The sequence below is a fragment of the Aristolochia californica genome, unplaced genomic scaffold, assembly GCF_029961685.1.
Source record: "Aristolochia californica isolate CCGP_79_NKW_82.1479 unplaced genomic scaffold, dmAriCali1.0.hap1 SCAF_13, whole genome shotgun sequence".
In the NCBI taxonomy this organism is placed as follows: Eukaryota; Viridiplantae; Streptophyta; class Magnoliopsida; order Piperales; family Aristolochiaceae; genus Aristolochia; species Aristolochia californica.
Genome location: NW_027181804.1, coordinates 10,183,625 through 10,200,284, shown reverse-complemented (window position 1 = coordinate 10,200,284; position 16,660 = coordinate 10,183,625). Strand labels below are relative to the sequence as shown.

The 16,660-nt window shown below is 38.2% G+C and overlaps 1 protein-coding gene and 1 non-coding gene across 2 annotated transcripts; both read left to right on the top strand.

Annotated features, from left to right (window-relative positions):
- The first annotated feature begins 2,495 nt into the window (after nucleotides 1-2,495).
- On the top strand, nucleotides 2,496-6,971 carry LOC137948074 (transmembrane 9 superfamily member 2-like). Its single transcript, XM_068794006.1, has 7 exons — nucleotides 2,496-3,183; nucleotides 3,793-3,833; nucleotides 3,948-4,533; nucleotides 4,735-4,872; nucleotides 4,979-5,135; nucleotides 5,473-5,957; nucleotides 6,461-6,971. Exons 1-7 carry the CDS (start codon nucleotides 3,047-3,049, stop codon nucleotides 6,678-6,680), a joined length of 1,764 nt encoding a protein of 587 aa, XP_068650107.1. The 5' UTR covers nucleotides 2,496-3,046; the 3' UTR covers nucleotides 6,681-6,971.
- Nucleotides 6,972-16,205: 9,234 nt separating this feature from the next.
- Nucleotides 16,206-16,312, top strand: LOC137949144 (small nucleolar RNA R71). The gene has a single exon (XR_011111716.1). It is a non-coding gene; the product is annotated as a small nucleolar RNA R71 (small nucleolar RNA).
- Nucleotides 16,313-16,660: the final 348 nt, after the last annotated feature.

Genomic DNA, 16,660 nt, shown 5'->3' with positions numbered 1-16,660 from the left:
TTTTGAGATAAATAATCTGATAGATTTTGGATGCTGAAATCTTGCCAAATTGAGTACTCTTTCTCATTTGGCTAGCATGACCATAGACTCTTCCAAGATCGATATCTCCAAATAAAAAAATCAGATTGAAATTTTTTTGAATAGGTAAAAAAATTGACTTACAAATATTTCTTTTGATATATAATTCTTCATATAAAGTCTCATTCTTGATGGCATAAAATGGGTCAAAATTTGAAGTTTTCTGCTGTTGCATGAAACTTTTCTGTTGCTTGACCTTTGTTGCTTCATATGTCAATTTTGTTTCTTTAGAAAAATTTGATTTGAACGATTATTTTTGAGTTGTAAACTAGATTCAAAGATCTTTCTAATGGTATAAATTTTGCAATATGAAAAATAAGGCAAGAGAGTGAAACATGCAATGAAATACATGAATTAGGAAAGAAGACTTAAGGAAAAACGAGAAAATTCTCTTTTTTTTCTTTTTCTTTTTCTTTTTCTTCTTCTTTCTCCCTTTCTTCTCTATCTTCTTCTCATTTTCCTTCTCAAATCTTTCCCTGCTTTGAGACCATGTTGAATTTAGGATCCCATGATTAGAAACTCGAGCAAAGTAAGAGAAGGAGAGGAGAAGAAAAGAAGAAGAGACGAGAGAAAGGGAGAGAGAGTCTTTAAGCTATCAAGAGAGCTTGGACGGATTAAGAGAAGGGGAGAGATCTTGAATGCTCTACCCCAAGCCAAGGGTTTCTATTTATAGTTTTTGAGAGGATATTACAATGTCTATAATGCCCTTAGGGCTACAAGTTTTACCCAAGAAAAGACGTAGAAGACATGCTCCTCCTTTATTAATTACATCCTTGTGCATTCTTTATGAAAAATCTTCTTATTTACCATGATCTTGGGTGTGTGGGCCTTCCTTGTTCATGTGGGCTCGAGCCCATCTTCCAGCAAGAAGCAATTTGCTTTTGTAGAATTAGTACATGTTTCCTTACACAATTCACATTTGTAAGTCTTGCAATTGCTGAGAAAGAGAATGTTTAAACTCTCACCTTTTAAATTTTGTAAAATTGAAGTATTTTAATTCATTTTTAATACAAATAACAGCTTAAATGGCAATGTGACGTAAATGAAAAGATGAAGAAGATATAGTAGATGTGAAACTTGGATGCAAATCTTTCTTATATTGCACATGGAAGATGAGTCCAAGAAAGGAGGATTCACTAGATGGAAATTTAAATGAATCAATGTCATAGATTGTCATAGGCAATCATAATATTAGATTTTTCGTCTTAAAAATAGAGCTATTAGTAATTTCTTTAGGCTGTGTTTGGAACAAAGTAAGTGGAGAGAAAAGAAAGAGAAGAGAAAGAGAAAAAAAAAAAACGAAAAGAAACGGAAAAAGGTTTCCTTTTCCTTATTTGGATGCCTATGAAAAGTGAGAGAGAAAATGGAAAAGAAATATAATTTCTTTTGTTTGGATGCATGAGGGAAATAGAAAAAAAAGTATTATTTTAATAATATTATGATTAAAATTTTCTCTTTTATTTCTCTTTATTTTCTTTTTCTCCAAAGTCTGTGTTTTTTTAGAGAAAGTTCATTACATATGGCTGTGTTTGGAACATAGAAAGTGGAGAGAAAATAAAAGGAAGAGAAAAAAAAGAAGAGAAAGAAAAAAGAAAATAAACGAAAATAGGTTTATTTTATCTTGTTTAAATGCCCATGAAAAATGAGAGAGAAAATGAAAGAGAAATATAGTTTCTCTTGTTTGGATACACGTAAAAAAATAAAAAATAAAAGAAAACTAGTAATATTTTAAAATTTTCTTTCAAGTTTCTATTTCTTTTCTTTTCTCCCTAAATTCCATTATTTTGTGAGAGAAAATTTATTAACTAGGAGAGAAAATGATTTTTTCTTTTCTCTCAATGATTCTCTGCTACCGATCAATAGAAAATGGTTTCTTCTCCCTTTTTTTTTTCTTTTCTACGGGTTCCAAACAGACCCTAAAAGAGAAATTAAGTTTTTCTCATATTTTTTTCTTTTCTCTTATAATTTTTTTGTTACCAAATGTTGGAAAAAGAATTTCTGCTTCCTTTTTTTCTTTTCTTTTATTTTCTGTGATTTTCAAACATGACAACGAAGGGATCTACCCCTTCCCTCACTGTAAAATTTATAACGGGAAGGGTCCGGGCGTTGGTAGGCTGAAGGTGGGAGAAGTAATGGTTTTTTTTAATTATTATAGTTAATTATGATATCACGTAATATGAATACTGGTTATCTAATCCGATATCTAATTATGTTTTTGAGTCGATTAATGGGCCGCATTTGATAACAAGATCACATATTTAATGAAAATAATTTAAGTAAATCTCTATGCAATTAATCTTTGCTCAAGTGGTTTAAAATAAATACACTGAAGGGAGAGCGCAATAGGAGTGAAGCTTCCTCAATCTTTATCGATGATTTCCAGTAAAAGCCAATTATGAGATGAGTAAACCGGGCAGGCTCTTTCTCTTTCTCATCCCGAAATCCCCACGAGAAAACAGGAAGCAGCGACCGAGATCCACCCCCTCTCATTTACCTTTTACATGGTTCCGAATTCCTGGAGGTGACCTCTCAGATCTGCTGACCTTCTTCACTCTTCCCTTCCCATCTCGATTTTCTCTATTAAAACCCCTCTCTTTGGCCTTTCTCCTCTTTGGGTCCTCGCGGACTGTTTAGATTTACTTTTTCTTGGAAGATTTCAACTTGGTCGATCTGGGATTTTTATTTCTTGGCTTGTAGAGCAACTTTCCTACATCCGCAGTTAGGGTCGTATCCTTATCTGGGTCGTGGTCATGATTTGAGGACATCCTAGCTCGGAGTGGACAGGAGCCAAATTCTTGGCTTGTAGAGCAGCTTTCCAACATCCGCACCTAGGGTCGTGTCTTATCTGGGTCGTGGTCATTATTTGAGGACATCCTAGCTCTGAGTGGACAGGACGTCCTACTTTCTGCAATTTTTGGTCTATCTGACTGGAAGGCTGTTTCAAGAACTGAGTTGGAGAAACATAGAAATGCTGCCGACGTTTGTGTTGGCTTTGTTCTTGCTTTTCGGTCTGAGAGTTTCAGCTGATGGGTCAGATCACAAGTATAAGGAGGGAGATCACGTTCCTCTGTATGCCAACAAAGTTGGTCCTTTTCACAATCCCAGGTAAGTTACGGACTCCTGAGGAAAGAAAAAATCGTTAAGAGCTTCTTTGATGCGGATCCACTCTTATCTGATTTACTTGTGTTAATTATGTTGCTGTTGAATGGATAGTATGTATTCATGTTGTTTGGTTGAAAAGTGCCTGATTGAGGGTATCTTGCATGGTTTGGGATCCCCTGTCGATCTTGCTGTGTAGTATTGGTGTTATATAAGCTTACGAAGGCACTCGAGAGCTGCAAAGTTCGTATCGAGTGGAGTGCTTAGCAGTTTAGGTGGTAAAACTGGAGATTCAACAAGCGAAATTTTTTGTAGTTGATTTCTTAGTCGGTTTGCCTCTTCCCTTGATTCTGTATATCCCCGAAAGGATGAGTTTAGTTGGTGGCCGTGTAACCACATCTGAGAGCTGGGTTTTTAGATTAGTTTTCCATATGAATTTCCTCCTGTATTTGTTTTGGATAGCTGTTTCTAACATTCCTTGTTTTCCACTACCTAAAACGTATTAAAAGTTCCAACTTCAGGGTACACCTTGATTTTAAAGTTATTCTTTTGTTCGTATGATGATTTATTATTTTTATTTGTCATCTTAACAAATTGTCCTCCATGTATCTGCAGTGAGACTTATCGCTACTATGATCTGCCCTTCTGCACACCAGGTTTGCTATTCTGCTTACATTATCTGCTGTTGATGAACTCAGGATAAATCTACCTCTACCCTTCTTATCAAGTTGCATGCTTACATTTTAATCTGCATTTATGAATTTTTGCAGAGCATGTTAAGGAGAAAAGAGAGGATCTTGGGGAAGTTCTTAATGGAGATCGTTTAGTTAGTGCACTATACCAACTGAACTTCCGTATGGACCGGCAATCTGAAACCCTTTGTAAGAAAACACTGTCAAGAGAAGAGGTTGCAAAGCTGCGTGATGCAGTCTCGAAGGACTACTACTTTCAAATGTACTATGATGACTTACCCTTTTGGGGGTTTATTGGAAAAGTTGACAAGGAAAACAAATTGGATTCAAACGAGTACAAATACTTGCTCTTTAAGCATATCCATTTTGATATTCTCTACAACAATGATCGGGTTATTGAGATAAATGTACAAACTGATCCAAATTTAGCAGCTGACATTACTGAAGATAAAGAAGTTACAGTGGAGCTCTCTTACTCAGTGAAGTGGAAAGAGACTGATATCCCATTTGAGAAGAGGATGGAGAAGTACTCAAAGTCTTCTTCTATGCCACAGCACTTGGAAATTCACTGGTTCTCAATTATAAATTCATGTGTGACAGTTCTTCTTTTGACTGGATTTCTTGCTACAATTCTCATGCGTGTGCTCAAGAATGATTTCATTAAGTAAGCAATCACTACTCGCCATATGTTTTCATTTTACTAAAGCAAAGTGTTTCAATTGTCTAATCAATGTTTTTTTCCCATTTAGTTCAAGAAGACCTTTTTAATTATATATGTACATAAGGAAATGGAACAATCAAGAATCCCAGTAATAGGCCATGCCGCCTTTTTTTCTTTTTTTCTTTTTTTATTGGAATTCTCTAGGTATTCACATGATGAGGAGTCACTAGATGACCAAGAAGAGACTGGGTGGAAATATATTCATGGAGATGTTTTCCGCTTCCCAAAACACAAATCCTTGTTTTGCGCTGTTCTTGGATCTGGAACTCAACTGTTGGCTCTGTAAGAATTTTATTATCTTAGCTTTTTATTGTAGTTCTTATGAACGTTTCTCTGTTAATTCCACTTTTTGTATAAATTGCTTATAATTGAACGATATTGTGAATAGGGCTATATTCATCTTCCTTCTTGCACTTGTTGGAGTGTTCTATCCATACAATAGGGGTGCTTTGTTCACTGCTCTTGTTGTTATATATGCTCTTACCTCTGGAATTGCGGGCTATACTGCAACTTCTATGTACTTGCAACTCGAAGGGACTAACTGGGTATGAGTTTACTTTGTTACTTAGTTAAAATAATGCCCTAGTCTATGTCTTTACCCCTTTCTTTCTTATTGAATTATGCAACCGTGTATTATGACAGAACAGGAAGTTCAGATATGATAAATTTTATATTATTATTTTTTAATGATTTATTGTTAATCATTTTACTATATTCATTCTCAGATGTTTTGGTGTGGTTTTTATTGGCGTATTTATACAGGGGTTTAGCTTAGTTCTTATTTATGACTTGACATTGCTGATAAGATTTTTTTTTTTTACTTCTGCCTTCAATAATATGAAACTTTATCATAGTTGACAGCCCTGCCATTGTGTTTTGCAGGTTAGGAACTTGTTGTTGACAGGTTGCCTGTTCTGTGGACCTCTCTTCCTGACATTTTGCTTCCTGAACACTGTTGCAATTGCATATAGTGCAACAGCTGCTTTACCTTTTGGTACTATCTTGGTCATCCTTCTCATTTGGACCCTTGTAACTTCTCCTTTGCTTGTATTGAGTGCAATTGCTGGTAAGAACAGCAAGGCTGACTTTCAAGCTCCATGCCGCACAACCAAGTATCCTAGAGAGATTCCTCCATTGCCATGGTACAGAGGGACAATTCCTCAAATGGCAATGGCTGGGTTTCTACCCTTCAGTGCTATCTATATTGAGCTCTACTACATATTTGCAAGTGTTTGGGGTCACAAAATCTATACCATTTACAGCATTCTGTTCATTGTCTTCATCATTCTCATTATCGTCACAGCCTTTATCACAGTAGCTTTGACTTACTTTCAGCTTGCTGTTGAGGACCATGAGTGGTGGTGGAGGTAATCCACTGTTGGCATGTGCTTGATTTTACATTTGAATGCAGATGGTTTTTGTTTATTGTTGTTTTTTAGCTCATTCTATTCTTGTAAGCCTTGGTGTATGTAGTAGCTTTTTTTTTGTTTGTTAATTGTGTGATGCTATTCTAGTCTTGTGAACCTAATAGGACTAATTGGTTAGGTTACTTAAAGAACTAGCCTTTTTCATTTTAAATTATAAGTTAGCTGTTTTTTTTTTAAAGTTGCCAAAGTTCAAAATAAGGTTTCTATTAAAGAAATTACCTGAGATATGATTTTCTTATTGGTGTATGCAGGATCTGGACATAGTGACATTTGAATTATTAATGTTTTTAACATTTTGAAAACCATGTAGAAGAAAATATTGTTTGACTGTCAGAAATTTATCAAAGTATCTGATCAGGCCTTTTATTTGAATGATGACAGGTTAACTTAATTACCAATTAGAAGAGCAAATAAAAAAGCTGAATTTTATGGTGTTTATGCAGGTCTGTTCTGTGCGGGGGCTCCACAGGTGTATTTATCTTTGGATACTGCTTGTATTACTACTGTGCAAGATCAGATATGTCAGGTTTCATGCAAACTTCTTTCTTCTTTGGGTACATGGCTTGCATCTGCTATGGATTCTTCCTCATGCTTGGAACAGTTGGGTTCCGAGCTTCCTTGCTGTTTGTGCGTCACATATACCGATCAATCAAGTGTGAGTAGGTGGAGCAGGAAGTGAGGACCGATCCATCAAGTTCAAGGAGGTGGAGCCACAAGCAAGGACCGATCGATGAAGTGCTGAGTAGTTGGAGCCACAAGCTGTTCCTTGTTCTTGTCATAAAATCTCAATTGTAGTATTATATTAGTGCTAAGATTAGCCATAGCCAATTCTTCTTCTGTCAATTTCCTATATTTTCTAGTATAAAAGAAACTGCTATATTCTCATCCAGGGGAGAAGTCTCCAATCTGTCTCTAATCTACAATCTCCAACTTGGCCTTTTTGTTTTTCCTTTATTCTGGTTTTTGTTTGTTTTTCTTGAAATCAGAAGCATTTTGGAAAAAAATTGTCATTGACATTAAGAACAGAGACTGTCACTATATTCTAGTCCAAAGTGGTTCTAGTGACTGCTGAAGTTTCCTAATGGAAAGAGCATGTGTATGTCAAATGTTTTGGCAAAGTGTTTAAGATGATTCAGTTAAACCAAGCTGATGCCAATGGCAACATGACGGTGTGTATCAAACTTTAGGATCTACTTAGGAACATATAGCAGATGACATATAAAATCTCCTAACTTAACCATGTCTTATCATCAAAATGAGAACTTTCTTTCCACCAAGTCAAACACGTAATCCTTATATATGTTAATGAGCCAGTTTGCCCTAATATGGGTTTGTAACTTTGGTACTAACCTCTTTGTGAATCATCCTCAACTTTTAAAGGGAGCAAAAATAGATTCTGACCCACATGACTTGGATATGACTCCTCTTTTCCTCTATTTCCGTATTTGATTTAACAAGATGAATAAAAACTGAGATGCTGTGATAGATCTGCTTTTAATTGAGCAATCTTCTACGGATGAAGATTTGGCTCCTGTAATCTGTGCCCTCCAACAAAATGAAATCAACATGTCGACATAACAATATTCATGAAGTGTTATGTAATTGAAAGATTCTAAAATTTAGGGATGAGAAAAGGAGAAAAACAGAGAGAGACGAGAGAAAGAGATCATAACAGACTCTCCATCTTCTTGATTAAGTGGATTGTTAAAAGGGTATTAGCTGCATTTTATTTAATTAAGTAAAGGAGTGGCATAGGGTTTGATTCTTTTTTATCTTCACATGCCTTAGGGCTTCAACCCACTTATCTATAAATAATGAAGTGAGGAGGAGGAGATCTATAAATAATAAAGAACTTCAATGTCAAGAAAGTATTTTAAAAGTCCCAAGTCTTTCGCCTTGAATTCAGTACAAATCTTGTGCTTCACTTGCTTAATGTTGTTTGTATCATTGCTATCAAGATAATATTATCAACATATACTGCAAGTAGAACCACACCGACGTTAGTATGCCTGACAAAGACTGAGTGATCTACGGAGCATCGTGTGAACCCAAAACAGAGCATAACTTGATTGAATTTGTAAAACTAAGCTTGCAGAAATTGCTTCAGGCAATATAAATATTTTTGTAAGCGGCACCTGATGCAAAATTTTAGTTACATCGACTTTTATACCTCGCAAGCGTACGAATCGTTCATGTAACCTAGCAGTAAGCGAGGGTCATATCCACAGGGAGGATTGAATTTTGTGTATTCTTCAGTCAACTAGCCTAACCAAATATGATGAATTAATTTGAACTAAACACTAATTATATCCTAAATTATCAAGCAATAATTTAATTAACTACTTCCTAAATTATCAAGCAATAATTTAATTAACTACTTGCACAACAGGAAACGTCAACTCTGGATTTTACCGTGATTCATGCCTCTCTCAAGCACCACGTAACCACGAATCTGGATTCTCAATCCTTGCGTCTAGCCCCTCTCGGGCGCCTAGAGTTAATGACAGAAATCGGATTACAATAGAATACAAAGAATCAATTTCCTATTGTGATGATGCTAAAATTATCAACTTTGGATTTTACCGTGATTCGTGCCTTTCTCGAGCGCCACGTAACCACGAATCCGGATTCTCAATCCTTGCGTCTAGCCCCTCTCGGGCGTCTAGAGTTAAAGACAGAAATCGGATTAAAATACTAAAATCCAACCTCAATTATAATCTTACCCTAATTAGCTAATTTAATCAAATATCAAGAAAACAAATCTTAAATAAACCTTAATTATCAAATCAGATTCAATTAACATTCAAAACCTAAGTTCAAACTATATGAAAAATTAAATTCAATAATGACGAATTACTCCCCTTCTTCCTCCTCTCGCTCGGGCAGCAACTCGTTCTCACGGGTGCTGCAATTTCCAGAAATCAATGGCTTCAGGTTGGCAAGAGTGAGTGGCCGGAGGTAGAGACGACGCCGGCGACGAAGGTTGGAAGCCGACGGATGGAGGGAACGTCCTGCAAAGAACAAAACAGAGCTGACGTTCTCTAACCGGCTCTCTCGATTCTCGGTTGGAGTCGGAATAGCTCCGGGAATGGTCGGAAATACGTAACCGACGCCGGAGGATGGTCGGAAAGCGGAATTTGCACCGGAGAAGCCCTCTCGGATCACTTCTCGGTCTGGCGAGCGACGACTGTCGAACTCACCTTGACGGAGACTCTCTCGAGCTCTCCTCGGGTTTGTTCTCGGTTGCTGGACAGCAGTGGACAGCGGTGGACGACGGTGGCGTGGCGGAAGATATTGGCCCAACGAACGACGGTGGGGAACTCCTCTCGGGTCCTCCCCTGTTTCCGGTCAAAAAACCTCTGTTTTGGTCTCCATTTCTGTTTCTCTTCACGCTGCCTTCGCCCCCTCGTTCGACGCTTCCCTTTCCTTTAAATATGATTTTTCTTATTTTAAAACGATTTGCCCTAGAAATTACCTCCATTTCACTAAGGGCATTTTGGTAAATATCTTCTTCTCCACCCAAATTCTCCTGAAATTCCATAATTGAATCTATAAAAAGCATTTCAGGAAGAAATAAGACTAAAAAATAATGAAAAATAATTCAGGAGAGAGAAATATGCAATATCGACAGTGATTAATGCCAAATTCAATAAATGCTCATTTCATTTGAAAACCGATAAGTAACCACATATAACACAATTATAAAGGTTATTCTATTATAATTAACCTAGTTCTCATGTCAGAATATGACATCTATCACACCCCCAAACCTAAATCTTTGCTAGTCCCTAGCAAAACAACAATCGAACCAAAATTAAGCCTAGGAAAACAAAATGCCACTTTCGTAGGGAGCACGATTGCATTTAGCGCATGCAACAAGCCGTTAAACCCCTACTCTGCAGTAGTGGACGAGTTATGTCTCGTGAGGGTTTGCATGGAATTTACCCACAAAATTCATCTAAATCAATAATATAAAAAGAAAAACTGAAGAAAATTTACTCCTCATTAGCATATGACTAACACTTAGTATCGTAAAATATCTGAAATTCATATGAGATCTTGCGAAATATTAAAACTTGTGTAAAATATAGCCTATTATCAATCCAAATACACTCATTGTTACTCCACTTGAACCAATGTGACCCATAAGCTATTACTTCGACAGAACAAAGAGGCAACAAATAACAATAAAATCTTGGTCACATCACAATTAAGAGAAAATAGTAGAGTAAGCTTGTTCTCTGACAATCTTACAGAAGAAATATACCAATTTCAATCTTGACTTGCAACTTCTTTCAAATTACAATTCATCTTCAAAGTTAAGAAACTCATTGCTTCCAGATTTAAAACCATTTTACGCTATTACCAGCGCACTTTTGCTATTACCAGCGTAATTTTTGTTTCACTGAATATTTTTGGTATTACCACCATTTTGTATTCGTCTTCACTGCACATGCACTTATTTTTAAGTAACCGACTGTTCTGGTGCATGTCCCTGGGTTTGCCCAGGCTGTTTCTGAAGTTATCTGTCTTTTGCAAGCAAGAGCATTTCCCTTCGCATTCATACATTACAACAAGGAATTTCACTGAGGTATAAAAAAAGATTGAGTTCAAACAGGCATACAGGACTATTCAGACTAACATAGATCAACACTAGATTTACATGTTCTCTTTTGCAACTAAGTTCCAAGTCTAATGCAATAGTAATTTATCCCACTAAATTCTCATGAATCACAACAAATGATATCAGATTTCTAATAGGCATATTCTACACAAATTTACGAAAATTTTTGAAAAACATTTGAGCAACTTATTTTAACTCTACTAATGTTAACCACATACTAAGAGGAGTAATTTGAAAACCACGAACAAAAATCGAACAAAAATTATTGCTAAGACATAAAAGAGTCGTTCCCCCCCCCAAACCTAAACCTGACATTGTCCTCAATGGGGAAAAGTTAAAACACTATAACGACTACAAAAAAAAAAGAATAATAAAGACCCCCAGGAATGATACATAGTCTCCCTCGAAGAAGGTTTACTCGTATCAACCGTACCCGTAGGTAATCATCCGTAGATGAAACCGCTATCCCACATCACACTTTGAAGAAATCTCCGTGTGACTGGCCACTGAAGGCAGCAGGAATCACGCGCTGAACATAAGTCCTTAAGTTACTCACCATAAGGTTTTCATTCAATACTTCAAGATCGAACTGGTCAATCCCAGAACGGTTGTTTGAGTACAGACCTCTCAAACTAGGGACCAAAAGTCTGGTCATCGACTACTGGAACCATTTATGCTCTCAGTCGGCAAGAGAGTATGAATAAACCAAAAAAAAAAAAAAAAAAAAACTGTAATGTACAAAGGGATAGAAACGTGGGGATTGCCCACAATGTGCTAAGTTTATAGTCGTAAGCAAGACTCTGACGCATTCAAGATGAAATGACAGGTTCCTCCAAGAAAATCACCATCACTTCCTCCGGTGTGGGGATATTCTCAAGATACGGTTTGAGCCTCTGACCGTTAACTTTGAAGCTCGACCCATCTTCGTGATTGCGGATCTCAATAGCGCCAATGAGGAAACACCTGTGTAACTTCAAATGGACCGGACCACCTGGATCTTAGCTTCCCTGGAAACAAATGCAATTGTGAGTTATAAAGTAAAACATTCTGCCCAACAGTAAAAGACTTGCGAAAAATAGATTTATCATGTAAAAGCTTTGTTCGCTCCTTATACAGTTTGGCATTCTCATAAGCATCATGACGTATCTCCTCCAACTCATTCAATTGCAGCTTTCTCTCCTCACCCGCTTGAGTTAAATCAAAATTTAAAGCCTTAATGGCCCAATAAGCTCTATGCTCAAGCTCAACAGGTAGATGACATGCTTTGCCAAACACTAGGCGAAATGGAGACATCCCAATAGGAGTCTTATAAGCGGTTCGATAGGCCCATAAAGCATCGTCCAATCGAGTGGACCAATCTTTCCTATCAAAGCGAACTGACTTCTCCAAAATCCGTTTGATCTCCCTATTAGAGATTTCCACTTGACCACAAGTTTGCGGTGGTATGGAGTGGACACCCGATGAGTGATGGAATATTTCTTCAATAAGGTCTCAAATGCTCTGTTACAAAAATGAGATCCCCCATCACTGATGATCGCTCTCGGGGTACCAAATCGATTAAAGATATTTTCTTTTAAAAACTTTACCACCACTTTGTGATCGTTTGTCTTACATGATATAGCTTCAATCCATTTGGAGACATATTCAACAACAACAAGGATGTATTGATAGCCGAACGAGACAGGAAAAGGACCCATGAAGTCAATACCCCATACATCAAACAATTCAACAATAAGAATGGGGTTAAGAGGCATCATGTTCTTCCTAGACAAACAACCAGTTCGTTGGCATTTATCACACACCTGGCAAAACTCATGGGCATCTCTAAATAATGAAGGCCAATAGAAACCACATTGCAAGACTTTAGCCGCTGTCTTTCTAGCACCAAAATGTCCACCACATGCGTGGGAATGACAAAATTCAAGAATGTTGGCAAAGTCTTGCTCATGTACACAACGCCTAATGACTTGGTCAGAACACACCTTGAACAAATAAGGGTCATCCCAAAAAAAATGTTTGACTTGGGAAAAGAATTTCAACCTATCTTGTTTACTCCAATAATCAGGAATCTTATGAGTTACAAGATAGTTGACTATGTCAGCAAACCAAGGCAACTGGGATACTTGGAGAAGTTGTTCATCAGGGAAGGAATCATTTAAAGGAAGGAATCCTTCCTGAGGTACTACACAGATCCTAGATAGATGATCAGCAACAACATTCTCACAACCCTTCTTATCTCGAATCTCAAGGTCAAATTCTTGCAATTGCAAGATCCATCTAATCAAACGAGGTTTAGTGTCCATGATGGATAATAAGTACTTCAAAGCAGAATGATCAGTGAACACTATAACCTTTGACCCTAACAGATATGATCTGAATTTGTTCAAGGCAAACACAACAGCTAGCAACTCCTTCTCAGTGGTAGTGTAATTCAATTGAGCATCACGAAGAGTTCGGCTAGCATATTGAATGACACAGGGCATTTTATCCGTCTTTTGCCCCAAAACAGCCCCCAATGCATAGTCAGAGGCATCACACATCAACTCAAAAGGCAAAGACCAAATAGGGGGTTGGACAATGGGTGCAGTGGACAAACATTTCTTCAGTGTTTCAAAAGCATGAATACAGGCATCATCAAAGGCGAAAGCAACATCTTGAGCAAGTAAATTCGTCAAAGGACGAGAAATTTTGCTAAAGTCTTTAATGAAACGCCTATAGAACCCAGCATGGCCAAGGAAAGAACACACCCCCTTCACAGAAGTAGGTGGTGGCAGATTGGCAATTAGGTCAACCTTGGCTTTGTCCACTTCTACACCCCGCTCAGACACTACATGTCCTAAAACAATTCCTTCTTTCACCATGAAGTGACATTTTTCCCAATTCAAGACTAAATTGGACTTAATGCAACGGGACAATACGAGTGAAAGATTGTGCAGACATGTATCAAAACTAGAGCCAAACACAGAAAAGTCATCCATAAAGACCTTTAAAAATTCACCAATCATGTCAGAAAAGATACTCATCATGCACCGTTGGAAAGTGGCTGGCGCATTGCATAAACCAAAAGGCATGCGTCTGTAAGCATAGGTGCCAAATGGACACGTGAATGTGGTCTTTTCCTGGTCTTCTGGAGCAATGGGAATTTGATTGTAGCCGGAGTATCCATCTAAGAAGCAATAAAAATTGTGGCCGGCCAATCGCTCTAGTACCTGATTAATGAAAGGTAGTAGGAAGTGATCCTTCCTAGTGGCGGAATTAAGTTTTCTATAGTCAATGCAGACACGCCACTTGGTGGTAGTTCTTGTGGGAATCAATTCACCACTCTCATTTTTCATTATCGTTATCCCCCCTTTCTTAGGGACAACTTGAATTGGACTCACCCAGGTGCTATCGGAAATAGGGTAAATGATTCTTGTCACAAGCAACCTGATGACTTCTTCTCTCACAACCTCCAGCATATGGGGATTTAACCTATGTTGCATCTCACGTGAGGCTTTAGTCCCCTCCTCCAAATGAATACGATGCATGCATATGGAGGGGCTAATCCCTTTTAAGGCATCAAGAGTCCACCCCAATGCCTCTCTGTGTGCTTGTAAAACTTCAGTCAATTGTTCCTCCTGCTCAGTACTCAAATAAGAGGCAATAATGACTGGTAATGAGTTCATGGGTCCCAAGAACACATACTTCAATGTGGGAGGAAGTGGCTTAAGGTCTAGCTTGGAAGTTTCAAGAGGTTTGTCCAAGTCAAGAGGAAGATCCTGTGGATGTTCAGTTGTGATAACCTCATAAGCTTCCTCCAACAGAGGTATAGAATTGAGTAAAGAATTAACCTCTCGGAAATATGTTTCCTCATCAAAATATTCCATGTCTAAAGATGTTATGCAAGACTCAAAAGATTCAAGAGTGGATTCGTTATCAAGCATAACAGTTTCTATATTAAATGCAGGACTCAGATCATCAGACTCAAGTGGGTGGTGCCCGACATTAAATACATTCAATGAGACCTTAAAATTTCCAAAAGACAACTCCAACTCACCACTTTTACAATGAATAATAGCATTAGATGTGGCTAAGAAGGGACGTCCTAGGATGACAGGAATTTGGTTGGTCACATCGACTACTGGTTCTGTATCAAGAACAATGAAATCCGGGAACAAAAATTTGTCCACTTTTATCAAAACATCTTCAACTATTCCTCATGGTATCTTGACAGAACAGTCAGCTAGTTGAAGTGTGATGGAAGTAGGCTTCAATTCACCCAAACCTAATTGCTGGTACACAAAGAAAGGAAGCAAATTCACACTTGCCCCTAAGTCAAGAAGAGCTCTCTAGATGGTATGTTCACCAATGACACATGAAATTGTGGGACATCCAGGATCTTTAACTTTAGGAGGAGTGTTATGCTTCAGAATTGAGCTTACATTCTCAGTAAGAAAGATCTTTTTGTTAACATGTTGTTTTCTCTCTGTGTACAAAGGTCTTTCAAAAATCGTGCATAGGAAGGCACTTGCCTAATAGCATCAAGAAGTGGAATGTTAATGTGAACCTTACTAAACAGTTCCAACGTTTCATGCATGCTATCTCCTTTCCTAGGTGGGCCCGATAACCTCTGCGGATAAGGAGCTAATGGGACTTGGTTAGGGATCTGCTTGGCTGTTGGTGGAGAACTTGGAGGTTCTTCACTCAATGATGTGTCTCCATTGTCATCCTTTGACTCCTTAGACTTAGTGGTCCCTACCCTATTGTTCAACTCACGACCACTCCTAAGGGTGGTTGTGGCTTTGGCTTGCTCATGGTGGGGTTTGGAACTCAACTCACTCTCATGTGTGTTTTTGGGGTTAGGAATGGTTTGACTCGGGAGTCTATTTTGTACTTGTTCACTCATGTGGCTGGCCAACTGACTCACTTGCATTTCAAGTTTAGCAATGGAGGACTGTGTATTCTGCATGAATAATTGAAGTGTATCCTCAAGTGAAGGTTTTTGTGGAATCAATGGTTGTTGAGTGAAGTGTGGGCGCGGAGCTTGGGGTTGAGTAAACCCTGGAGGACCCCCAACCTGTGGGCCCTTGGACCATGAGAAATTTGGGTGCCTAGCCCAACCCGGATTATATGTTTCTGAAAAAGGATCATTCCTATTCGGTCTATGAAAATTCTGGACTGCATTCAAGTCCTCAATGAGCTCTGGGTAGGATGAACTAGATGGACACATTTGTGCGGGATGAGATGAACCAGAACATATGGCACAGACAGTAGATGGGTTAGGAGAAGGTGAACTCTTGGACACCATAAGGGCATCAATTTTTCTAGTCAACCCTTCAATCTTGGCCATGAGCATGGGTGTTTCACTAACCTCGTAAAGACCCCCTCTTTTGGCTTCGTGGGATCTCCTATCAACATTAAATGATGAACCCCATTGCTGAGATTAATCACTCAACGTTTCAAAGAAGTCCCACGCCTCACTAGCACTCTTACCCATCAAACTCCCACCACTCGTTGCATCTACCATGGATCTAACCTGAGGTGTAAGACCTTGATAAAAGTATTGCACTAAATGCCATTTCTCAAACCCATGATGCGGACACCTACGGATCAAATCCTTCCATTTCTCCCAAGCCTCATAAAAGTGTTCACCCTCCTGCTGCATAAAGTTGGAGATTTCTCTCCTGAGGCTATAGTTCTTTGAATGGGAAAGTACTTGGACAAAAATTTTGTGACTAATGTGTCCCATGAAGTAATGCTGCCCACCTCTAAGGAATTAAGCCAAGACTTGGCCTTATCCTTAAGTGAAAATGGAAAAAGTCGTAACCGGATAGAGTCATCTGAGAAATTCTGGAATTTAAAAGTTGCACAAATATCTAAGAATTCCTTGATGTGGTAATATGGGTCCTCCTTCTCCAACCCATAGAATGTAGGGAGGAGTTGGATCACACCCGGTTTCAACTCATAACTGGTGGCAGTAGTGGGTGGCAATATAATGCAAGAAGGTGATGTGAAGTGGGATGGGATAGAATAATCCCTC